This window comes from Symphalangus syndactylus, chromosome 2 (genome assembly GCF_028878055.3).
Source record: "Symphalangus syndactylus isolate Jambi chromosome 2, NHGRI_mSymSyn1-v2.1_pri, whole genome shotgun sequence".
Lineage (NCBI taxonomy): Eukaryota > Metazoa > Chordata > Mammalia > Primates > Hylobatidae > Symphalangus > Symphalangus syndactylus.
Window position 1 is genome coordinate 20398531 of NC_072424.2, and position 24568 is coordinate 20423098.

At 38.3% G+C, this 24568-nt stretch overlaps 2 protein-coding genes across 9 annotated transcripts in view; one reads left to right on the forward strand and one right to left on the reverse strand.

Annotated features, from left to right (window-relative positions):
• LOC129465521 (uncharacterized) overlaps positions 1 to 8649 on the reverse strand; it is a 198263-nt gene extending 189614 nt beyond the window's left edge. For 2 of the 4 annotated variants that reach the window (XR_010117517.1, XR_010117515.1), the window contains exons 1-2: positions 8542 to 8640; positions 3566 to 3683 (exon numbers count right to left, since the gene is read on the reverse strand). The gene's annotated coding sequence lies outside the window, so the exon portion shown is untranslated. Of the gene's footprint in view, positions 1 to 3565; positions 3684 to 8541 lie in introns of all 4 variants that reach the window. The other 2 variants (XR_008651977.2, XM_063625845.1) reach the window with 1 other exon arrangement.
• A 12270-nt stretch (positions 8650 to 20919) lies between these two features.
• RAB11FIP2 (RAB11 family interacting protein 2) overlaps positions 20920 to 24568 on the forward strand; it is a 108410-nt gene continuing 104761 nt past the window's right edge. For 2 of the 5 annotated variants that reach the window (XM_055247734.2, XM_055247743.2), the window contains exon 1: positions 20920 to 22049. In XM_055247734.2, coding sequence (XP_055103709.1) covers positions 21697 to 22049 — 353 coding nt within the window. In that variant the 5' untranslated portion in view covers positions 20920 to 21696. The remainder of the gene's footprint in view (positions 22050 to 24568) is intronic. The other 3 variants (XM_063625215.1, XM_055247726.2, XM_063625220.1) reach the window with 3 other exon arrangements.

Sequence of the window (24568 nt, forward strand, 5' to 3'; positions counted from 1 at the left end):
AAAAAGAGCCTGCATTGCCAAGTCAATCCTAAGCCAAAAGAACAAAGCTGGAGGCATCACGCTACCTGACTTCAAACTATACTACAAGGCTACAGTAACCAAAACAGCATGGTACTGGTACCAAAACAGAGATATAGACCAATAGAACAGAACAGAGCCCTCAGAAATAATACCACACATCTACAACTATCTGATCTTTGTTTTCTCACTTTTTAAAGTCACTTAGATCTTCACTTACGAAACATATAAGTAACTGTGCATGTAAAAGCTCTAGAGTAGATGCTGTATTTGTTTCAGTGTCTGCATAAGTAAAATACCAATAACCAGACTCATAATTAATTATGCTAGGTGTTTCATGCAATATAGTTCCAGGAGTTTTAAAGCTTGATCTAATAGTTTCCCCCAGTTTCTAATGATTTTCTCTATTACATTAATAATATAACAGCAAAATATTGAAACTACATTTTAAGAGCTAGAAAAACATGAGCATTTTCTGTATCATATAGTATTATACATATTACTCCATAGCACATTTTTCTAACATGATTATTTATAGTGCCAAAGAACTAATAATTCAATCTCTAGTCCTTACTATTTTTGTTCCTAATGATGTCTATGTGTATTTCAAATGTGGGTGCTATATTAGTTATCTATTGCTGTATAACAAACTACTGCAGACTTAGCAGCTAAAACAACACACATCTACTACCTTAACACATCTGTGGTTCAGGGGTCTGTGCATAGCTTATCTGGATCCTCTGTTAAGAGTTTCACAAGGCTACAATCAAGGTATTGGCTAAGCTGCACTCTTAGCTGGAGATCCAACTGAGGAAAAATCTGCTTCCAAGCTCCTTCAGATTGTTAGCAAAATTCATCTCCCTGTGGTTGCAGGACTGAGGCCCTCAGGTTGTAGAGGCCACCCACTGTTCCCTACCACATGCACCTCTCCATGGGCAGCTCATAACAGGCCAGCTTATTTCTTCATGAGCAGCATGAGAGTGAGAGCTAGCAAGTTGGAGCCTTACATAATGTGATGTCATCATGGGAGTGACAGCCCATCACCACTGCTGTGTCCTAATGGTTAGAAACAAGTCATAGGTCCTGCCCACACTCAAAGGGAGGGCGTTATACAAGGGAGTGGACACCAAAAAGCAGAGTTCATTGGGGGTCACTTTAGGGTCTGTGTGCCACAGGTGCTAAAGTAAACTTTTCATATTTGGGGTACCTTTTCACATGCCAAAAATAGACATAATTTCCTCTGAATATATGAAGATAAAACTTAGACATAATTTTGGGCAAGCACAATGGCTTATGCCTATAATTTGAGCACTTTGGGAAGCTGAGGTGTGAGGATCACTTGAGGCCAGGAGTTTGAGACCAGCCTGGGCAACATAGTGAGACCTCGTCTCTACTAAAAACACAAAAATTAGCCAGCATGATGGTGTGTGTTTGTAGTCCTAGCTACTATGGAGGCTGAGGTGGGAGGATTGCTTGAGCCCAGGAGTTCAAGGTTAAAGTGAGTTGTGATGGCACCACTGCACTCCAGTCTAGGTGACAGAGTGAGACCCTATCTCTAAAAAAAAAAAGAAGACATAATTTAAAAGATGAAAGTGATTATGTGAAATAGCATTCTAAAGGGAGGGAAACATTTAAAATAGAGAGAAAAAAATTATAAGGTACTTTTTGTCAACTCAGAATAAAATAAATTCCAGCTTATGTTTTAAAATTATTTAAATAATAATTAATGTGGAACTGAATAAATAAAATGAAAACTAATTAAATAATTTGTGAACGGAACCAACTGTTAGCTAGCTGCTTTCTTGAAATTTTAAGTGCTAGCAATATTGTTACATGCTAAAACAGGATTCAGAAATAAAGTTCAAAAAAAAGCAACAGATTGGAAGAAAATATTTGCCACATATTTAACAGAGACTTAATATCCAAAATACATAAAAAGTGTCAATAAGTCACTAAAGAAAAAACAAACAAACCCAAAGAAAAATGTACAAAAAATGGAATAGGCAATTCAGGAAAAAACATAATTATTAAATAAACAAATAAACACACAATTGACCATATAATTAAGTAAATAAATATTAGAACAATAATGAAATATAAATGTCCACTCCCACAGTTGGAAAGATAAAACAAAAATGTTTATAGTATCAGGAGCTTTCAAGGATGTGAGAAAATAGGCATGCTTATATATTTAATGAAAAGATAAGCTTTTTGGAAGGCAATTTAGTAAAACCTATAACACTTTAAAAAGGCTTACTATTTGACTCAGCAATTCCATTTCTGGGAAGCTATCCCAGAGAAACACTGTCACTTTTTTAAAAGTAATATACAAGAATATTCCTTGTAGCACTTTTATAACAGTGAAACCCTGAAAATAAATGTAGTAAAATAGGAAACTGAAATATGATATAACCATGCTATGAAATTCTATGTAGCCAGTTTAAAAAAAAAAAAGGTGATGTGTTTAAAAAGAGCTCATGGCATACTGAGTGAAAAACAGGCTGAAGCACAACAGATAAATTATGATCTTATTTATGTAAACAATAGATGTACAGGTTTGTAAACATATGTGTGAAATCCATAGAAAAGACTGAAAGAATGCACATCCAACTCTTGACCATCATTTGTTTGGCAAGACATAGGACGGAGTCAGAGAGACTGTCATGCTGTGTGTGTGTGACTTGATTTGTTTGGCTCATGTGCGCTGAGAATGCACAATGAGAATAGAAATAAATGCAGTGGTATCATCTTTGTCTTTGCCATTCTGAATGGAAAAAGCACTTGAATAATAAAAAAATTAACAAATATTTTAAAAAAATCAACCACCTAAATTACTTTGTGCCCTTCCTTTCAACTAACTAACTGAGCTAATTTTCTGGCTTATGATAAATGTAAAAAAGGTTCAAAATTAACAAGAAACTTCTCTCTCTATATATCTATCAATCATCAATCTAACAATTATCTAACCCTGCTATTTATACACCCTATTTGTTCTTGATAGTTTATACTAGTTCATTCTGGTCCTAAAATGTTTACCTTTTCCCTCTCAGAAGGTTTATTTTCCAAAATTCATGACATAACAAGAAATAGAAGATCTGCGTCAATATAGCTGAGGATTTTAGCATCATCTGGAAAACCTTTCCAGCCTACGTTCAGCTTCCCCATATAAAAGTTGCCAGTAGCTCTATTTTCTTAGCAAAATGATAACAAGCTGTAAAGGGTTTACCACACAATTCTGATTTATTCTGTCACAGTGAAGGACTTTTTAATGCTATCTTGTGTCACTTTTTGCTGATATGAGTGTTACAGTAGTCAGTGCATTTTATTATAATACAAGTTTTATGGAAAGCAGCAAGTATCTTTTTTTTTTTTTAAAAAAAGGCTAATCATACTTCTTTTACATCAAAAAAGCAAACAAAAGAGCTTAAAAATTAAACCAAAATTTAAAGCATATGGTATGGGGTCTTTGCATTGGATTGGGTAAATGTATATATAAATTATACTTCGACCTGAAGGGTCTCCTTGCTCATTTTTATTTTATGATTACCTCAAGTCAATGTGGTGCTGTGTAAAAGCTCGCCTATGCTGTAGTCATTCCACGAACTCTATGAAATAAAACACATCTTTCTGGCTCAATGAAGTTCAGAAAGCTTGGGTCTTCACTCCTATAAATGTATCATATTGCATTTACTGGCTAATAAAGTCTCCAAGAACAAGATTGCCTTTCTTTTCACAACTTGATCCTTTACAAATTTACAAATGTAATGCTTTAACCTACTTGAACTCAACTCTGGCTTACTGAGGAAGATGGAACCAAGGGAGGGTGTCTGTTCCCAGTTAGCAGGGCTCCAGCAGCCAGACCAGGAGGGGCAGCCTCATGCCTGAGGGGTGTGGCTGGCCTCTGCTAGAGGTTTGTGTAGCCTGAGTTAATGAGGTTAATGAACCAAGGTCAAAACAAGAAGACAAAAGGAGAAAATGGGCACTGAGAAGGCACAAAACAGGGACCTGGTACCAGAAGGCTAGGTCATGAGGTAAGGGTGAGATCTGTTATCAGGCTGGAAGCCAACTCCCTGAAAACCAAACAGAGATAAGAGCTGAAGGACAGGTAACATTCTTTAGACACTAGGTGTTCGTTCTTTCTTAGGCGTTAAATGGTTAGAGGAAATTTCCCTGCAGAGCTTCTGTATTTAAACATTCTTAGCCATCCCACCTGAGGAGGTTGTGACAGTCAAGTGGCCTAGAGGTTCTGCAATAACAAGTTCTTGCTGATTCAAAGCCCACTCAGAGAAATTCATTTTAATTTATTTCCTTAAAGGATATAGTTTAGACATAGAAGCTCCAAAGGTGGTATAAATATGTAAGGAAAAACTACAACAACATTGTAGGCAGTAACTTGAATGTGACCTTGAATAAAAGAAGTTTTTTTAATCAAACAATAAAATGTTTTGTCTACACAACTCAGAGCATTCTGAACTAGGAAAAGCAAAATAAGTTTGTGTAGGAAGGAGAGGGTGGGTGGAGAAAAGAAAGACTAACGAAAAGAGAAGACTTAAGAGGTAGTGGGGAGGAAGGGTGAAGGGTCCCCTCTGAGCAGCAGGGCTGCATACTTCACTCACGAGGTAGAAGAATCTATTCCCATTACAGGCTCAAAGGTTTGAAAATTATCCTCATGCAAAGCTGGATATTTTCTGAATGTCCTGGATGTTTGACATTGAGTCTATTAACTTAGTCAAATGGATAAAGTTGTTTGCTAAATAATTCAGAGAATTGCTTTAGTTTCAGTGACAACCACAAAAATACCAAGCATACACAATCTAGGTAATTTCAAATCAAGGCATTTGTGCCTAGAGTAATTGCCTCGTTTTCCATTTTGCTCTGCTAGTTGATCTTCACTGGAAGCATAGAACAGATGGCTTTTTGAGTCTGAAATGTGTATACCCCTTTTGTATCGATGTTTTTACCAGGGGCGACACACCGACTACTAGTGGTTAAAGCCACCTCTACCTGCTTCTCTGCCTTCCCAAAGAAAACACAGACCATGATCCCCACCCCAGTGGTGACAGTAGAGTCTGTCACTGTTTCCCGAATTGTCTAAACCACTGAAAGCACTCAGTGACCACTGGCCATCTGTGCTCAGTTCCACCATCTTAAAACAATTTAGAATCTTATTGAAAGCGAATCATTTTAATCAAAATGGTGGTAGCTCTGGCTCTCCTTAGATGAATGTGGGAACCTCAGGAAATAACATCGTGTAAGGTCCCCACTTGCTAACATTTTTATCCAACTGAAAAATCAAGTTACATGACCCTTTGTGGTAGCGCTAAAGAATAAGAGAAGGGCAGTCTGAAGGTGGCCTGTGGAGGTCAGGAAGGTTATAGAGAACATTCTCAGGAAAACAAATGCCTTCCACCTTTCTCCACTTCTATTCCATACCCCGTGATATAAGAGATGAATTTTTTTTTTAAATAAAAACATATATGAGGACAATCTCCACTATTTCCTGAGTTGCTGTCTTTGTTTTTACAGTCAGGGGATTGAAACAACCATCCTCAACACATAGAACTGAAATGCCAGTTGTTCTGTTTCTGTAGTCTTATCTTTATTTCTGATGCAGTTGAGACACCACTATATACATACACATACACACACACACACACACACATAAATATGAAAATAAGAGAAAAACTTCGCAGTGAAAAATGTGTTTGCAGTGGTAATATGCTTGCCTGAACATTTTGGGAAACATTTGCTTATTCTTCACAACAAATATTTGACAGAGCAACTGTGCCTAAAATAGTAGCTAAAATTCTGTAGTGGAGACATTGTTACTGGAGGACTGGCAAACATTCAGTCCAGTTAAATGGAGTATTCGGGCCTCTACTCTGTGCTTAGCATTTCTAAGTGCTGGGAGATACAAAAGAAGCATAAGAAGCACTTCCAGCTTTTCTCAATATTTTTGAAAAGAAGAGACAAAGAACTATGGAAGAGAGTATGTAATTAAGTACCAACATACTTCATGCCAAGGGCATGCTTTTGTTTTAAGCCCTTAACAAAAAAATAAATTGTATCAAAGCTCTGCTAAGAAAAAAGGTTAAGTTTTCCTTGGAGTAGCAGGTGTGGGGGGATATGAGAAGGGAAGACTTTAAAGTTAGACCGTACCAACACAGGTCATCAATGGGGCAGCAAATATCTCATCCAGATTATCCTTACACAGAGCTGAGTTTGAATCCTGACTCCTCCACTCATTCATTTTGTGATCTTGGACAATTTTTTAACTTCTTTGAGCTTCCAATTCCAAATAAAGGTAATAATGTAATTTATTTATCTCAAAGCCTCAGTGAAGTGGGGGTATAAATGTAAAAGAGCTTTATTTTTGTCCAATCACCACTTTTAGCACTGATTTGGGCAAATCTGCTGTTCTCATTTGAGAGCTAAAACTCTTATAATTTCTTGTCCCTGTGTTAAAACAGTACTGAGACCAGAAATAATTCTCTCTCCCTGTGTTCAACAATACTGAGACCAAGCAAAATAATGTGGCTGCTTGATCCAGAAAAGGGCTGTTCTGAAAGAGAGTACTATAAACCAGTTCTCGAAGGTGGGGTGTCAACTAAACAGTTTACAGATTAAGACTAGCAACTTCCTCAGAGGATTCACTTCAAGCCCCTAACCTTGCTTTAAACTGATCAAAGCTATTACGTCACACTGCCCAAGCTCATCCAGTTACTCCCGCCCCTGCCTTGCAATATCTACCTTAAAACAACCTACCAAGGTCCCAGCACCTTTTCCTCATTCCCCCACTTTGAGGTACCACTAAGACTCCACAGATCTCATAAACTTCTCTTCACTTGATCTACAGATTTTTCTGTTTTTTCTTTAAGAAGGTTTATGGTAGACACATCCCTTAATATCTTCAACAGGTTTCATAATATTCTGAGCACACTGGAATTAAAACACATACATATCTGTTCAGGCTTACAAAGTTCAATTTATATCCTCTCGAAAGCACTCGCCCAACCTTACTTCACCCTCGATGTGTGGCTCAAGGGACTTGGAATGGGGAGGCAGCTTGGTCTTCTCTTTAAATGGGAGTGAGACAGGAGGTGGAGGGGATATTTGGTTTGAGATGACCCTACTACCTTTGGAGACCTAACACTTCCAGGGAAAAAGGATCTTCTCAGGTAACTGGTTACTTACTTGTCAGCAGTGTGGAGGGCTGCTTTTTCATTTGCTGCTCTGGCTGGTTCCATATGTTCTTAGGTCATAGTGAGCATCATGCTAGCCTCTCCATCACTGACGGCTCACTCCCTTTTTTTTTTTTTTGAGACGAAATCTTGCCCTGTCACCCAGGCTGAAGTGCAGTGGCATGATCTCAGCTAACTGCAACCTTCCCCTCCCAGGATCAAGTGATTCTTCTGCTTCAGCCTCCTAAGTAGTTGGGATTACAGGCACCCACCACCATGCCCAGCTAATTTTTGTATTTTTTTGTATTTTTTTTTTTAGTAGAGATGGGGTTTCACCATGTTGGCCAGGCTGATCTCAAACTCCTGACCTCAAGTGATCCGCCCGCCTGGGCCTCCCAAAGTGCTGGGATTACAGATGTGGGCCACCATGCCCAACCTGATGTCTCACTCCTAAGGGATCACCCTCTCCATCAGTTCTTGCCTCCAAAACCTTTTCTTGGTGCAATGTTGCCCGACTCTGGCCCTCTTATAAACTCTGTGCTCCTTTCTATGGAGCCACAGGAACTACTGAGGAAATGAGACTAATAACGGAACATTGTAGTAAGAATTAAACACTACTAATATATGTGGCACATAGGTAATAACTAGTAATCTTCTTTCTTCCCTATTACATGCAATGCACTGTGTTAGTGATGGTACCTTTGTAGTTAGGAATGAAAATATGAGTATTTTTTTTAAGTATATAAGAAATGGTTCACAAACATTTATACTTTAAAACCAAAATCTAACGTACTGTGATTTCATTAAACTACAAACAAATGTAGATTTACCATCACGTCTTTTAAAATTCTAGTCAAGACCAATAAGGAACAAAACATTGATGCCACAGTGATACTTCATTTTGACTGTTTTTGTTGTTGTTGCTTCTACTTTTTGTTGTTGCTGTTGTTGTTTCTTCTTAATAATAAGATAATTTTTAATTCAGCATCTGAAAAGTAGATGCTTCATTATTGATGAAACTAGGCTCCACTCAAGGTGTGAAATTAATATGTACCAACACAAAAGTGGGACATTTCTCTTAACATTTTCCATGACACGTCTTAAAGACTATTGCCATTTAGGGAGATTCAAAAGAGCAAAGTGAGAAATATTTATAGCATATGAGTGTAATAAAAAAGGTTTAATCAATACACCAAACGGGTAGGACAGAGTTTACATTAGATCACAGGAATGAATATCAAAAATACAGGCAATATTTTTGAAAAAACAACCAGCAGTGAAAAATTTATTTATAACATAAACCAGACACTCCAAAATAATTTGCGGTTTACTTAATTCTTACCGTTCATCCTGTATTCTTTTGAATAAGCTGAAGGAAGGCACCCGAGTAACTACCTCAGCTGTTTTTGATTTTGATTCAGAATTTTCCATGAGATGAAAACTCTGGTCTATATAACAAAAAAAGATGGCATGCAATTTTTTTAAGTTAGATTTTTTCCCTCAGTGTAGATACATATTAAAAAGAAATGTATTACAATAAATTACTATATTTCCAAGTTTTCTCATTATTTTTGGGCAAACAATAATTACATACAAATTCTGAATAAAGGAGTAGTATCACATTGCATCTTATGTGTTCTGCAATATGCACTCATAGAAAATCATTATAGTAACAAAACCAGCTGCATGTAATAGAAAGCAAATGATTTACAATGTTACTGTGAGAAACTACTTTATTTCATATTATCATAAAAAGAACAGAGCTGAATGTTTGCATGACAAACAGAAAAATCCAGAAATTCCAAATGCAACTCAGTTTTTTATTTAAATAAGTATTAATGTGGAAGGTGATTTGAAAAGGCTTCCACTCTAGAGAATATTAGCAATTATAATTTGCAAAGTCATTATTAGTCCAACAATTGAAAGAAAAAAATCTACAAACATTAATATAGAAAAAATGGAGTGATATGTGCTTCTATCATACAACATCTATGTTATGAGAGCTTATAGTTAGTGATTTTGAACACTATATTTCATTTAAACTGAAAAGTAGAATTTATTTTTGTTCTTAAATGAAGACTGACCCTGAAATTTGAACCACATCAGAAGCTTTCAATGACTGTGTTTTAATATGTTTTATATGTCAGTCATCACATCTGCCTACCACAGCTCCATTCACGTGAACTGGTCCCGCCCACATCCCTAAGTAAAGGGAAATCCTATGCAGATCTCAGAGCCCTAGCTCTCTCCCTCCACCCAACCACAGATACAGGTCACGGAGCCAGAGCTGCTATGATATGTCCTGCCTCAAGAAAAGCTGATGCTTCCTCTCAATCATGGAAGTTAAGGCTAAAAGCTGTAAATCAGTGCCACCAGAAATCCTGGCAAGAAGAAGGAGCATTAAGAGGAGGAAGCAGAACAGGAGTAGGCAGGGGCTGGGAGGAAGAGCCAAAATACAGAGTACTAGGTGACAGTGAGGAGATGGAGACATAGGGAGAAGGAGCCAGGCACGTCAGGAGTGGATTACCTGTATAAGCCGTGAATTCCTGCTGCCAAGACCCCTCAAACTCCCGCTAAACTCCAGGACACCTAGCCCAGGACTGACTCCTAGGCTTAAATATCCATGAAATTCCACACCTCTAATTTTGCTCCACATATATCAATATAACAAAACCATTCTAAACAAATTAATTGGTATGAGTCTCAGGGTCCTGCAGCCAAAGAATATATAAATTATACACATATGTATAAAATTCAACATATTAACTATATATGCCTATAACATAATAATTAGTATATATTGTTTGTGATTGTTATATATTTATGAATTATATTTATAACAGTACACAATGTATACCACAATGTATTTATGTTTCTAAGAAGTTTATAATACTAAACATAGAAATTACATATAGTAGGTTAATATTACATATTATGTGTATAAAATTGTAGGTTATTATATATATCACAAAACCAGAGAAAAGTTCCAAGACTCAAATATTTATGCCTGAAGTCCCAGCTTCAAATCCCTTGTTACAGCTATAAAATTAAGAGTGCTCTTTAGCGATCATGCTTTTTGGAGAAGCAGCTCATTCAAGTTATCTAATAAATTTTATAGTGGATGCACTGAATGAATAGAAAATATATTTTAAATATAATTGAAAAAAATACATTAAATAAGCATAGTAAGCCAGCTTTGGGGTTAAGTCTTTATTACTTATCACCATGTATCATTATGACATTAAACTATAATACACTAAATATTACATTAGAAGAGGTCATCAATCCAAACCTTGGAGTTCTCCTAAGATGTCCTGCTTCATAAATGTAAACACTGATTTTACCTAATCCACAAAAAAAATAAGCGACAAACTGTGTGAGGTGCTGCTAATTGGCCAAATAAGATACAGACTGTGACAATGTGTAGCCGTAGAGGGGTGACGACAAAAATCTGATTGATGTATGTTCGAGAGAAAAAGAGCAGAAAGAGAAAGTAAATATGAACAAGTCTTTCATTCAATAAGTTTTGCTCTAAAAAGAAACAAAGGTAGCTGGAGGAGGTGCAGGGGTATATGTGTAAGTTAAGTTTTTTTTTTAATATGAGAAATACTGGATAATATTTGTATGTTGATGACATTAATCCAGTAGAGAAGAAAACGACTGAGGATACAGGAGGGAGAAAGGATAATGGCAGATGCAAAATCCTTGAGAAGTCAAGAAGAGATGAAGTCCATTACCTGAGTCCTCAGATGGGAACACAGATGGGTGATCTACTATAACAGGAGAGGAGAGGTAGGGCAAGTAGTGGGGCACCTTCATGAACTACATTTTTATTAGTTCATCTCAAATTTTCATTAATTTTACAAGCTGCTACACCACAAAATCAATGTCTACTGCAGTGAGAATCAACCTAGATCCTGTATCTTTTCCCTGTATGTTGTTGTTGGTAGGTCACCCAACCAAAATGCTCTTAATTTTTAAGACCAAGTTCGCTAAGGACATCACTTCAGGTTTATGTTAATGCATCTGGAACATTTAGTCCTAATGTACCACCACAAGCTAATAGTATAGGGGACCCAAGACCATCTCATCACATCATAGAAGGCTCCTGAAACCCTTGGGCTCTGGCCATGACCTCACTTTGCTTACAATGTATGTAGCAGGTACAGTATTTCGGGCCATATACTCAGATGATAGGCAAGAACTGTAACTCTATTTCCCTGTTACTCAACATAATCTCTATTTTGATTCCCCTAGTTCTACTCTTGTCAAAATGTATCCAGAAAATGTCATAACTGCATAAATTCAGGTTTTTAAACTCAGGTAAAATTTCCATCTTCCTATCCTTCTCCCTGAGACCAAAACTAAGTTATAAATGCTGGACTGAAATTGAGGCCCCAGGGAGAAGCCCAGGAGGATCTATGGCTGTCAGCATTGACCCCTATTAGCAAGTCATATGAAGTAATAGGTGTAGGTCCTATCATGGCCAGTCCCTGGTTCTTTTTTTTTTTTTTTTTTGAGACGGAGTCTCGCTCTGTCGCCCAGGCTGGAGTGCAGTGGCGCGATCTCGGCTCACTGCAAGCTCCGCCTCCCAGGTTTGCGCCATTCTCCTGCCTCAGCCTCTCCAAGTAGCTGGGACTACAGGCGCCCGCCACCATGCCCGGCTAATTTTTTGTATTTTTAGTAGAGACAGGGTTTCACCATGGTCTCAATCTCCTGACCTCGTGATCCGCCCGCCTCGGCCTCCCAAAGTGCTGGGATTACAAGCATGAGCCACCGCGCCCGGCCGTCCCTGGTTCTTTATCCATGTATACTCTGAATTTTCCCAATCCCGACCTGGAGGACCCTAGTCTATCAGCCCTCTCTCAGTCATTTTCTCACCTTTCAGGGGGAAATGAAATTTTTGGAGGTTCTCAGGTACCTCTCTGATGGCAGAAGGCTCAGGGAGTTGCCTGTATCAAGACTGTCTTGGCCTTGAGTTCCCCTGCTCTGCTATTCTACTGCTACTGTTGCTGCTCCAAGCCAATGTGGTGCATGGGATTAGGGAGCTCTAGGACTTTGCTTACTTTCAAGGTCCTTCTTGAGAAACAAGATGCAAGTGACATTTACTTTTAGATGCCAAAATTTATCTGGATGGTCTATCATCAATTTGCCCAGCTCCCATGCTCAACAAGTGGGGAGGTGAGTGGAAAGGTCTTGGAGACATTCCACCTGTCCAACTATCTTGATCTTCTTTACAAGCTCCCTATCCTTCACTTCATCCAGTGAAATCCTTGTATAGTGTAGGTCTTTCATTAATTGTATTCTTCCCCAATTTTTTCTTTACTGCATAAATTTTGGCTTTTGTTATATCTTCCCCTATTGTCTACTTTGAAATAGAAAAGCTGAGAAGTGACTCTGTTGTATGCCTTGGCCTCGCTTCTCTGGAGCAGTTAGTCTAGCTCTCCTAGCTACTGCCTGAAACTAGGCGGAAGGTCATAAGGAGGCCAGCAATTACTAGGAATAAGAAATACGTAAGTTATTATCAAGATATTATCAACCTTGCAATCACATGAGCTTGTTAAGGCATGTTTTTCCAAGAAGGCACTAGGTTTGCCATTGCACAATACATTTAAATTTAGTCTGTTTTATTAATACAGTATATTGTCCTGTAATAATCAATTTGACTCATCACATATATTTATCTGCATATATTTATCTTCTTAACTATCAAATTCTTATTTATTCTTCACATGTTCCTTAGCTTATAAAGTTGAGTTGGATTTAACATAATTTGAATGATGGTAAATTAGAATTCTCTTGCTTTTAAATGTTCCGCTGTTATTTTAAGCAACCTTTGATGCTAGAAGAAAAAAGTGTGCATGCTAATAGGTATACATTTAATAGATACAAGATTAAAACCATAATAAAATTTCATATTTGTAAAATTCTTTACAGTTTACAAAACGATTTTACATGCATTATTGTGTTTTATTTTCTAGCAAGTGTCTACTGTAGGTTGAGTTAGTGTGTGAGTCTTGACCTCCTGAATGAAAACTCAACGTTTTTCCACAAGGAACAGACTATTAGCATTTTGACCTTTGGTTATGAAGGCAGAAGAGTTCAGTGATATCCTAGGTCACTCTTTGTCCATGCATAAAGTTTATTAATATATTTCAATTTCTCTGCAGTTTATGGATGCCAAACACCACAGTATATGTTGCTGCTCATCGAGTATGTCATGCAGCACAAAATAGATCAGTTATCTTTTGCTTGTCTCTATGCTTTCACTGAAGCGGTGTTAGGACCTGGCATCATGTCAAGGATGCTTTGATAATGCTTAAAGCCAACTGAAGTACAAGAGTTGTCCAGAGGATATGAAGGATCTGTTTTTTAAGTGTCCTGATGTGAGCAATGCCTAAAGAGAGTTCTCCCACAACCTCACCTTCTTCGTAACAGGATAGGAAAAAAAGTGGTAATGTGTGTATTGGCTGTAGCTTTATCTCTTTCAGATTAAATGACACTGAGATGTTAATGAATGCAGTGTAAGGCAAGTCATCAGCAAATGTAAGCTATTATTATTATTAAAATTGAGATAACAGAGTTAACATTAGAGTAGCAAATGGAAGTTAGAAAATATTGGTTAGCACCAAGGTGATAATATTGGGAGGTAGGGCCCCTGGCAGAGCCCTCTTGACTGGGATTAGCACTTTTATAAAAGAGACCCCAGAGAGCTGGCTCATTCCTTCTACCCTTGAGGACACAGTGCAAAGACTGTCATCTAGGAGGAAGCAGGCCCTCACTAGACAACCATTCTGCTGGTACTTTGGTCTTTGACTTCCCATCTCCAGACTTGTGAGAAATACATTTCTGGTGGAAGGAAGGAAGGAGGGAGGGAAGGAAGGAAGGAAGGAAGGAAGGAAGGAAGGAAGGAAGGAAGGAAGAAAGGAAGGAGAGAAGGAGAAGGAGAAGAAGGGGAAGGGGAAGGGGAAGGGAAGGAAGGGGAAAGGGGAAAAGGGGAGAGGAAAGGAGGAGAGGGAGAGGAAGGGGAAGGAGAGTATGGATACACTGGTTAGCAGAATGTTTGTTGTAAGATTCACAGGACATTATATTTTTGTTTTTAAATTTATCATAATTCTCTCTGAAGTGAAAATCTAGAATATTAAAATACTACCTGGTATATGATCTACTACATAAATTTCTAATTTTGCTACTTGTAGGTATATAATGTAAGGAGTTATTTTTCTTCAACTCAAAGATCTGATTCATTTTCATAAAGTTGTTAAAATGATACCTAGAAAGTCATTACTGAATTTTAAAAGAAGGTTTGAAATACTATTAAGGGCTTATTCTATGTTACTTTTGTTTAGAAAAAGAGTGTCCAATAATATTGAGTTTGGCTTGAAACAAAAATAACTCAGGGTCTCCATTGCTGGGTTACAGCGGCACCTTCCACAGCTCAGGATCCTTAATTATTTAGTGAGGAACAGTCCAGACCAACTGCTGTGTAGCCTTTGCCTTCAGATAAGAGGAAAGTAAGTACTTGGAAACGAAGGGACACATCATCAAGCCAACAGCAACAAGCATCTTTTGAGCACTTCCTATGTGTCAGGCCCGCTCTGCACTTTTACCTGATTCCCCTATTTAATCTTCCCAACAACCCACTTTGCAGATGAGGAAACCTAAATTTGGAAGGTTTACACAATTTGCCCAAGGTCACACTGTTATTAGTGCCCAGGGACAAAAATCTACCACAGGGTAAATACTCAACAGTGTTCAGTGTCTCCATCCAAGGAACTTTGCAGCAAGTCTTGTTTCAGAAAGCGTTACAAGCCCTTGATTCCTGAGGTGCCTAATTCAGAAGACTTCACTTTTACAAAGCTAGCTTGCTCCATTTTTTTTCCAATATCCAAGTGTAGACAGAAAGGAAAACGAAGACCATCGAAATTATAAAGGTGATCAGGGCAAAACCTACCTTAGAAATTCATGCAACACACTTCTTACTTGGAATAGGGTTCTTTGAAAAGCTTCCTTAATTTTCCTGTGTTAAAAGAACACAATTATAGGTACAAATTGCACAATCCATATAGCTTCTCATCTTGCATAAACTTGATAAAAAAAAAAAACAGTAAAATGCAGTTTGTCATTGATTTGAATCTATTGGGAAGCCACTCTGGATAACCCAAGATCCAAGTTTGGACAGAGAAGAAATGTAAAATTCACTGTTTTCTGGAAGAGGACTGTAAGTTGCTCAAGGTCATATACAACATTAGTTTATTAAGCCAGAAGATTTCTGTCCACTATACTACATAATTCCTGAAAGGAGGTATCTCCTTTAGGTATACATTGCTAAGCAACATCTTATGCTCAGTTTTGGCTATGCAGATCAGCCATGATCATTCCAATAACCAGAAAATGATTATAATACATACTGGCAACAGTTCTTCCCTATATTACAACCTATAGGTGCACTGAAGGTGACCTAACCCAGAATGTGTAAAAGATAAGCACACAGTTCTAAGCCCAAAGTGCTTTTATGATCAGATATCCAGATAGACTAAAATACTGTTCAGGTCAGTTGAAAGTTGCTTTAGGAGAAATGTTTAAAATCTGGTCCTGGAACAAGAAGAGTTGGATCTATCCCTCAAAATGTCATTTTCCCCGGGCTTTATATCAAACACACAAAATATAACAAATAAAACAAAACACAACAAAAGCCTTTTACTTTTTTTAACATAGATCAAATAAGTAGAAAGGCAGAGAACACTAGATCTCACCTGGGGGAAAAAACCACCACCACCAAATGTTTTTGCCAGCCGCCCACCAGTTTAATGCTCTCTAAATGAACATATTTCCAGAAATATTATCTCAGAAATTTTATGGATTCCAGGCTTTCCTAGAAATATTATAATTTGAATCCCCCATTCTTTGTTTAAAAAATATCCCTGTCTTGGATATTAACTGAACATAAAAAAATTAGCAGATGTTTACAAGTACAAATATGGTAAGTTTATATAACTCTGCTAATCATTGCTTTCAGGAATAATCAAAATTCTCCAGCCCTTATTAACCTGCACCTAAATCTGTAGAAGCAGCAACGTTCTGGAAGATTTCAGAAAGACTCATGATGATGAGACAATTGAAATTTGAAGACAAATACCAAAGTAGTCACAAAATCTTCTTCCAATAGCAATAATCTCTGCTTCTCAGTAAATATAATAAAAGGAATTTGAGAATTTTGGATTTGGAAGGGGTCCCTGAGGCACAAACAGAATACGGCTTGCCAGGTCTATAACTCCTTAGTCTGTAGAACCAGGATTAGAATTCAAGTCTAATACTCAGGCCCATGGGTGTTCCATACACTCATTCACAAACTCCCAATAATTTAATTGTCAATTGTCAAAAAAAATCCCTGCATATGTGCATAGGAGACATATATAGATGTTTATGCAGCATTGTTTATGATAATTGAACAGGTGGAAATAACTTAAATGTCCTTTGGAAGGAGCAAAGATCAAATGGGGCTTATTCATCTCACCCAATGCCATATACTAGTTAAAGTAAATCAATTCGTGTTCTATGCATTAATATGCATTTTGTTGTAGGAACAAAAATTATACAACAGAATACTATGATACTATGAAAAGGAAATTAAAAGATACGTTACATGTTTATCGCCATTTAAGTTAAAAAACGTGCGTTTACATGTATCATATTGTTTCACTCTCAAAATTAGTCTTGTAAAGGGAAAAAAGGCATTAAGTAATTCAATAAATTCAATAAATTTAATAAAAAATTAAAAGATGAAAAGGAAATTAAGGCCGGGCGCGGTGGCTCACGCTTGTAATCCCAGCACTTTGGGAGGCCGAGGCGGGCGGATCACGAGGTCAGGAGATCGAGACTACAGTGAAACCCTGTCTCTACTAAAAATAAAAAAAAATTAGCCGGGCGTGGTGGCGGGCGCCTGTAGTCCCAGCTACTCGGAGAGGCTGAGGCAGGAGAACGGCGTGAACCCAGGAGGCGGAGCTTGCAGTGAGCCGAGATTGCGCCACTGCACTCCAGCCTGGGCCACAGAGCGAGACTCTGTCTCAAAAAAAAAAAAAAAAAAAAAAAAAAAGAAAAGGAAATTAAAACCTTCTTATATGCAAATGCGTATTTTGCTCCGTAAATTCTTACCAATCTCAGCATATTTTCACAGTTCAAAAAAGCTACAAATAATACAGATAGAAGTTATGTTTATTACTACAATTAAAAAGTTCAAGACTGCTCAAAACCACTTGCACCTACATGCAATTTCTTCCAAATCTTGAGCTGTTGGTGTCAATTGCCTCATGCAGAGCCTATTAATAAAACTTACATTTACTTGCTTTCTGTGATCATTAATTACCTTCATTTGGGAGACAGAGCTCTCATGACATCTTGAAAAATAATTTTTTTCTCCTGAATTAGAGAATTCTTTATTAATGTTACATAAAAAGGAAATCTGCTTTAGTATATTGACCAAATTCAGTTAGATAATTATAATGCAATTTGCTTCTTTGCGTTGTGGATAGACTATGTAGAATTTTTAAATGTTAGAGGATCCTTTGGTGGCTGCTATAAAAGTCTCATTTTACAAGACGGCCCAAAGAAGAAAAATGACTTCCCTAAAGAGATGTAGCTAGTAATAGGCAGACCTGGGATTAAGACCCAAGCTGCTGACTAGAGCTCTTTACACTACATACCATACTCTTTACACTACATACATACATACGTAGTGTAAAGTTACTTCTTGGGCATCACAAAATGTATCCACACACTGCCCAATCCCAGAAGAGAAACTGATCAGTCCAGCGATGAAAACAAAACAAAACACTCACCAAAAATCCCCAAATGCCAGTTCATTGCCATAATAATTTCAAATCAATTTGCCAAATACTCTTTCACTTTTCAACCGGTTATGTGGAGATTGATCTATCTATCTATCTATCTATCTATCTATCTATCTATCTATCTATCACCTATCTATGTATCTCCAATATAACTCTGGGGCTTTGTCACATGTACATGTATATGAATTTTACATACATTTCAGTTGTGTATATATTTGAGGTGTGGTGTGTGTCTGAAGTCTAAAGACTGTAATGATACCTTGGGGAAGTTTCTTGTTGTCCTTATGTTTCTGAAACTCCATCTGGAAAATAATTAATATCCATTACATAATGTACATGGGAGCATTAACACACTTGACCCAGTGGGCTATTTAAACATAAGAGCATTATAATTGCTCTGCAACAGATTTGCAAGATGTGATTTTAGAGATGCCTTTGTCCAAAGGGAAAATCTCCCCCAGTGTTTGGAATAAGTCTCCTTATGGGACTGAAAGGGGCAACATGTAGTAAATATTTTCATCTGTGAAATCCTCTATTCCTGGGGAATAAATATTGACTATTTTAACTTTCTGGTCAAAGCATTCTTATTCATTGCTGTAGGCATTGTAACACTTTAAAATTAGAATGTTCAGCATTTTCCTTCTAAAATATATTATTTTCCCAAGACTTTGATTTTGGAATTGTACTAAACATTTCCGGATGTATCATTAGTCATAGGATAATTTTTTAAAAAGTGACTCTCTTCAATTCTGGTATGTTGTCCTTACACACGCAATCCTTTCCTTTTTAAATTGTTGTCCATGTATATCTTAGAATTAGTAAAAAGAATTTTTAAAACTGTAAAACAATAAACATTTTGGGAGAAGGACTTTGATCCCAGATCTTATGTAATTGCCATTATTTTTCACTATAAGCCAACCATATCTTTGACTCAACTGTCATGTTTTTATTCTCTTAATATAATCAAAAAAGGAAAACATTCTATAGGAAGTCATTTCCTTATTATAATGCAATCCCAGATTCTATTTAGCTTATTTGGTTTATTTGCTTTACCTGGGGGCAAAAAGATGTTATTTTATTATTCTGGCTTAAAAAATTTTAAGTCATAATTTCTGATTTCACCAGTAAAACTAAACAATTTTGGCTCTAGCCAGGTGCTGGGAAAACTCGAAAGAAATTTAGGTGCTACAGAAAGAGAGGTTAGTAATTCCAATTGTTCAGCTCTTGCCTTTAGAGTATTCTCCGAATTGTGTTGGAGTATGTTATTGCGTTGCTGTGAACTACTGCTGCCAACTTCTACCCTAGAGACGGCTATATTTCAGAGATGAGTGAAATGATACTTGTAAACAAGTTTATAATCATTAATAAAGCTTACCAAACAATTTAAGCTCTTCAGAAATACATATCCACTATTATAATTTTCTATTGTTTAATTACAACCTTTGAGACATGAAGACTTTCAAAAATGTATTGTATAAGAACTCTAAACTTAATTAAATTTGATTTCATGATGTTTATTTGGTTTCTGTAAGTTTCAGGTGTCAAATTATTTCTCCTTAGAGATCCTGGTGAAATTCCACCATTGACTGTTCCAACGTACTGTTTAAAAATCCCTAAGAATATTTTTCTTTAAAGTTGACAACTGTGCACTCTGGGATCCAGATGCTATATTCGCAGTATGACGATTTTGTTCTGTTTTCCACACATGGCCTTTTCATACACTGTCTCCCAGGGATGGAAAATTCTGCCTTGAATGAGAAGTTTTAAACCTTGCTTGAAAATAATAAACATGATACTTTACATGTTTATGGCCATTTAAGTTAAAAAACGTGCGTTTACATGTATCATATTGTTTCACTCTCAAAATTAGTCTTGTAAAGGGAAAAAAGGCATTAAGTAATTCAATAAATTGTCTGCTGCATGCTAGCCACTATGAAGGGACTGCATGATAGACAAGGCAGTTCCAAAACTTAGAATTTCCTTGGGAAGGTAAGACACGAACAGAATTAAAGGCAATAGGGCTAGTACATAGGCATCTCTTCCAATTGAGAAACAGAGGGGCAAAAGGAGATTTATGTGCCGCATTGTGCTAGGAAAGGCACATGTATTATCTCCTAAAACTCGAAACCCATGTTTGGGGCATGGTCTCCACATGATCTGCACAGTCTACCACAGTGTGAGTCCCCACGGGGGTCCTTTTGATGTCGAGCCCATAAAAGTCGTGATGGAGTCTTAGACATGAGGTAGAACTGGCTTTTTTACTCATGAAAACACTGAGGCTCAAGGAGGTGAAATGACTCGGCCAAGGTCACACACACTGATAGCGGCAGAGGCGCGGCCGGAACCAGGTCTTCTGATGCCAGCCCAGTGCCTCCCTACATCTCTACTCCCTGTGTTAGTTTTGGAAACTATTTGCTTCCCTATCGCCCTTCGTCTGGGTGGGGGATGTCATTTTCAGTCAATTTACGGAGTTTTCAAAAAGAGAAGGGTGGATAGGAGATTGGAGAAAAGTTTGCTTTCGGTCAGTGAAGAGCCCTGATTCGTTCCAACACCATTTATGGACCTCCTCGTGCCAGGCACTGGGCATCCACGACACAGCGAAAACAGATTCCCTGCCCTCAAAGACGCCCTAGTTAGGGGCGTCTCCGGGTCTTTGATGACCTCCTCTCACGAGCGGTCCCCAGCCCTCCCCAGGGCTCACCTGCCGGCCTCTGCAGGTACCCACGTCCTTAGGACCCGCCACTGGGCCAGGCCTAAGCAGCACCAAGTCCCAGGCCCAGAGTCCCCGCCATTGCGTCCGCGTCGCGCGCCTCCAGTCGCCACGGCAACCAGGGAGGCGCTGACCCTTGACCTCGAGGCCCCGCCCCTTCGCGTTCCCGAGACCAACATGGAGAAGGCCAACCCGGAAGTGCCGCCGCAGCCGCCCGCCCGGTGTTAGGAGCCGCCGGCCAGGCCAGGCCGAACGCAGCGCCCGCCGCCCTGCAGCCCGCGGCCCGCCCCGCGTCCCGCCGGCGCCGGGGCGGCCGCGTCCCCCGCCCCCCTCCACTCCACCCCTGGCTACCCGCCCCCGCCCGAGAGGAGGAGCTGAGGCGAGAGGGAGGAGGAGGAGGGAGAGGTTTCCGAGAGGGAGCGAGGCCGCGTTAGCCGCCGGCGGTTCGTATTACCGGGGTCGGGAGGAGGAGCCGGGCCGGGCCTGCGGACGAACTCCGGGCAGGCGGGAAGTGCGGAGGCAGCGGAGGCTGCTCGGCCGCAAGGAGGCAGGCGGGAGGCCAGGGGTTCAGAATTAGGGCAGGGGGCTCCCTTCACCCCCGCAGCCCTCCGCCCGGGTCCCGGTGGCCAGGCCTCAGTGCCCGCAGGCCTAGGGAAGGTGGAGACAGGAGCAGGGGTCCGCGCAGAGGCCTGCACGGCGCGGCCAGGTGATGGTGGGCCTCTGTGTTTCTCCAGACGAAAGGGGACCCCCGGAGCGGCCGTGCCCCTGGGCTGCCCCTGCGAGGCGTTTTGATATCAGCCATAGGGAAGTCGGGGAGCCCTGAGCCTGCCTGTCTCCGTTAACAGTCCTTAGGATGCAGTGATTAAGGAATTAGGCTCTCCCTCCGGGAGGGGCACTGCCTGTGCTTGTGAACTCGGGTGCAGAGAAACAGGACAGGATGATGCTGTCCGAGCAAGCCCAAAAGTGGTTTCCAACCCACGTGCAGGTCACAGTGCTCCAAGCCAAAGATCTGAAGCCAAAAGGCAAAAGTGGTACCAATGACACATACACTATAATTCAGCTGGGCAAGGAAAAGTACTCCACCTCTGTAGCTGAGAAAACCCTTGAGCCAGTTTGGAAGGAGGAGGCCTCTTTCGAGCTACCTGGATTGCTAATGCAGGGAAGTCCAGAGAAATACATTCTTTTCCTTATAGTTATGCATAGGTCCCTGGTGGGTCTGGATAAATTTTTAGGGCAGGTGGCAATCAATCTCAGTGACATCTTTGAGGACAAACAAAGAAGGAAAACAGAGTAAGTTATGTAATTTATTTTGAATTTGGGGGAGTTTATGTCGTATTTATGGTTTTTCTGTTCTTGGAAATTATCCGTATACTTCGGGCGTTGGTTTTTGGATTGAAATATGATCCAGCTTTAAGCACCATATTTGCATGAATCTGAAGTAAAAGTAGCACTCGTGATGAAATATTTTTTAAATGGAATCATTAATGATCCCTTATTTCTGTTAAACATCTGTCAAATAATTGAATATTTTGCGGTGGATTTTAAGTAAGTTAACATTGTTTCAGTATAAGAGGACTGGATCACAGTATTGACCAACTAGAACTTCATATAAATTGTTATGGATTTTAAACCTTACAATTATCAATGAAATGGAAGATGAGAAATTAAATCTGGCAATGTAATGTTGATGTGTCGCACTTTGTAGCTGTCAAAAGATAAATTACCAGATTTAGAACTCAGTATTTCATTTCAACGTTATAAACACAGCCTTTATTTTAGCTCAGCCATTTTTCAGGGTCAGTGCGCCTTGATGGGAGTCTATACCTGTTAGAAAAAAAAAATTTTTTTAAAGTATGTACAAACATCCTCAACTTCGAATACACTAACATTTTCCTTTGAATTTGCAATTACATCAGTTATTGTATTCAGAATTGGTTTTCCAAAGCTATTGTGTTTAGACCATATTAAAAGCTGTAGGATGGAGAGAATGATAAATTTTTGTGATGAAATGATTTGATGACATCTTCAGTGGCCTTTTCAGTATGACTTTTGAGCTTGAGTTAGATATATTTTAATTTAAAAAATCATAATATAAATTAACACCCTAGTGTGTGTCTTAAATTGAAAAAACAATATGCTTTTAGAGATAGGTATACTCACCCCTTCCATAAACTTAAAAGGACATTATATTAATGAAATTAGTGGGAGAAAAATACTGGTTGAACTTCTAAGAGGACTTTCCATTTCCAAAATAGTGTTGGTGTTTTGTTCAGTTATAATTGAATTTATTTACTCTTTAAAAAACTTTCTTATAATGATATTTTTCTTGAAGTTTATGTTAATTCTTTACATTTTAAAACGACTCTCTCTTGTTCTTTGCTGTACATATCTACTCTCAGGCTTGTCTTGATTGGATTTTTTTGTTTCATTTTAAATCAGGTCTTATCCTAAGATTTAAAATATGTGGAGTAAAAGTGTAGAGAGATCAGAAATACTAGGAATGCAGGAGGAAAAATGGTACCGTTTAATTGAAATGAAGATATTTTAGAAGGAGAGAAAAAGTTTTTTTTTAAGTGTAAAGTTTAGTATATATCAGTGATTTGAATAATAAAATTATTTGATACCTAAAGAGTGGCATTCAGTTTCCTCCAAGGGATTCTTTATCAAATTGAAAGTGGAAAATGGATAATTACCAAATAATCTGTTTCAAATTGCCAATTTTGGGTGACACTTAGTAAATATTTAACGTGTTTTGAATGTAAACTATTAAGTATATTGCACCTTCAAATTCCTCACTTCATTTATAGTACTTTAATATTCATGGATCATGTATTTCAGGCCTTCTCTGAAACATAAATTTTCCTAGTGAAAGTAGGCCCAAATGTGAACCCAAGGAGTCTGAGGATGAAATAACCTTTTACAGTTTCTTCTTGTTTTACTCCTAGTCCTGGGCAACATCACAGTTACAATACATTTGGTGTGAGCAATACTCTAATATTGTGGGCTCTCCTTACAGAAATTCTCTACTGGCTATTATATAAAATTGATTAGAACTTTAGGGGGAAAATGCTTTTAAATGTTATCAACAGGGTTTGTGATGTTATTGCATTCAAAGTGATTTTCATATGTTATTAAACCCTTAACATTTTATTTGTGGATAAATGGGGACCATGTATTTGATGAGGTATCTTTATTGGTAATATTTCTAGTTTTTTAATATATTTAATAGCTTCCTTTTCTAGCACAGCTGTACCTTTGGCCCAGTAAGAGACAGACTTGAGCCGCTGGTATATTGCAAGAAAGATGTTTAATATTCTGCACGTTGCTGAACTTTGTCAGCATATTCCCAAGTGCTTTTTAGAAAACTGTTTCGAGTGATGAGGACTACCAGCTGGCTTAGAAGTCCTATGAAACTGCTGGGTGTGACACTTTTTACATTTTGACACTGAAGACATATATGTACAGCTTGTCTTCCAGTTGTGTCATGATAAAGAAGTATGACAACTAAAATTGTTTACTTATTTTCTTACCTTGAAAATAAATGTCTTTTTTCTCTCTTAAGGAACGGGGAAAAAGGGTCTGAGCCGGAACCCTTTGAGTGGGCCTGGGAAGAGAACTTCTGTATCTCCTCCTTTAGAGGATGTCTGAGTTGGTTCTGGCATGAGATTTAAAGAAATAATACAGTGTTTAGTAATAGAATGTTAAAATCGTTGATGCTGTTGTGTAATATCCATTGATTTTTTACAATAGGAGTAGGTGATGTTGACTTTTTTTTTAATGCTCATGAAAAGTAATAACAACCAGAGTCT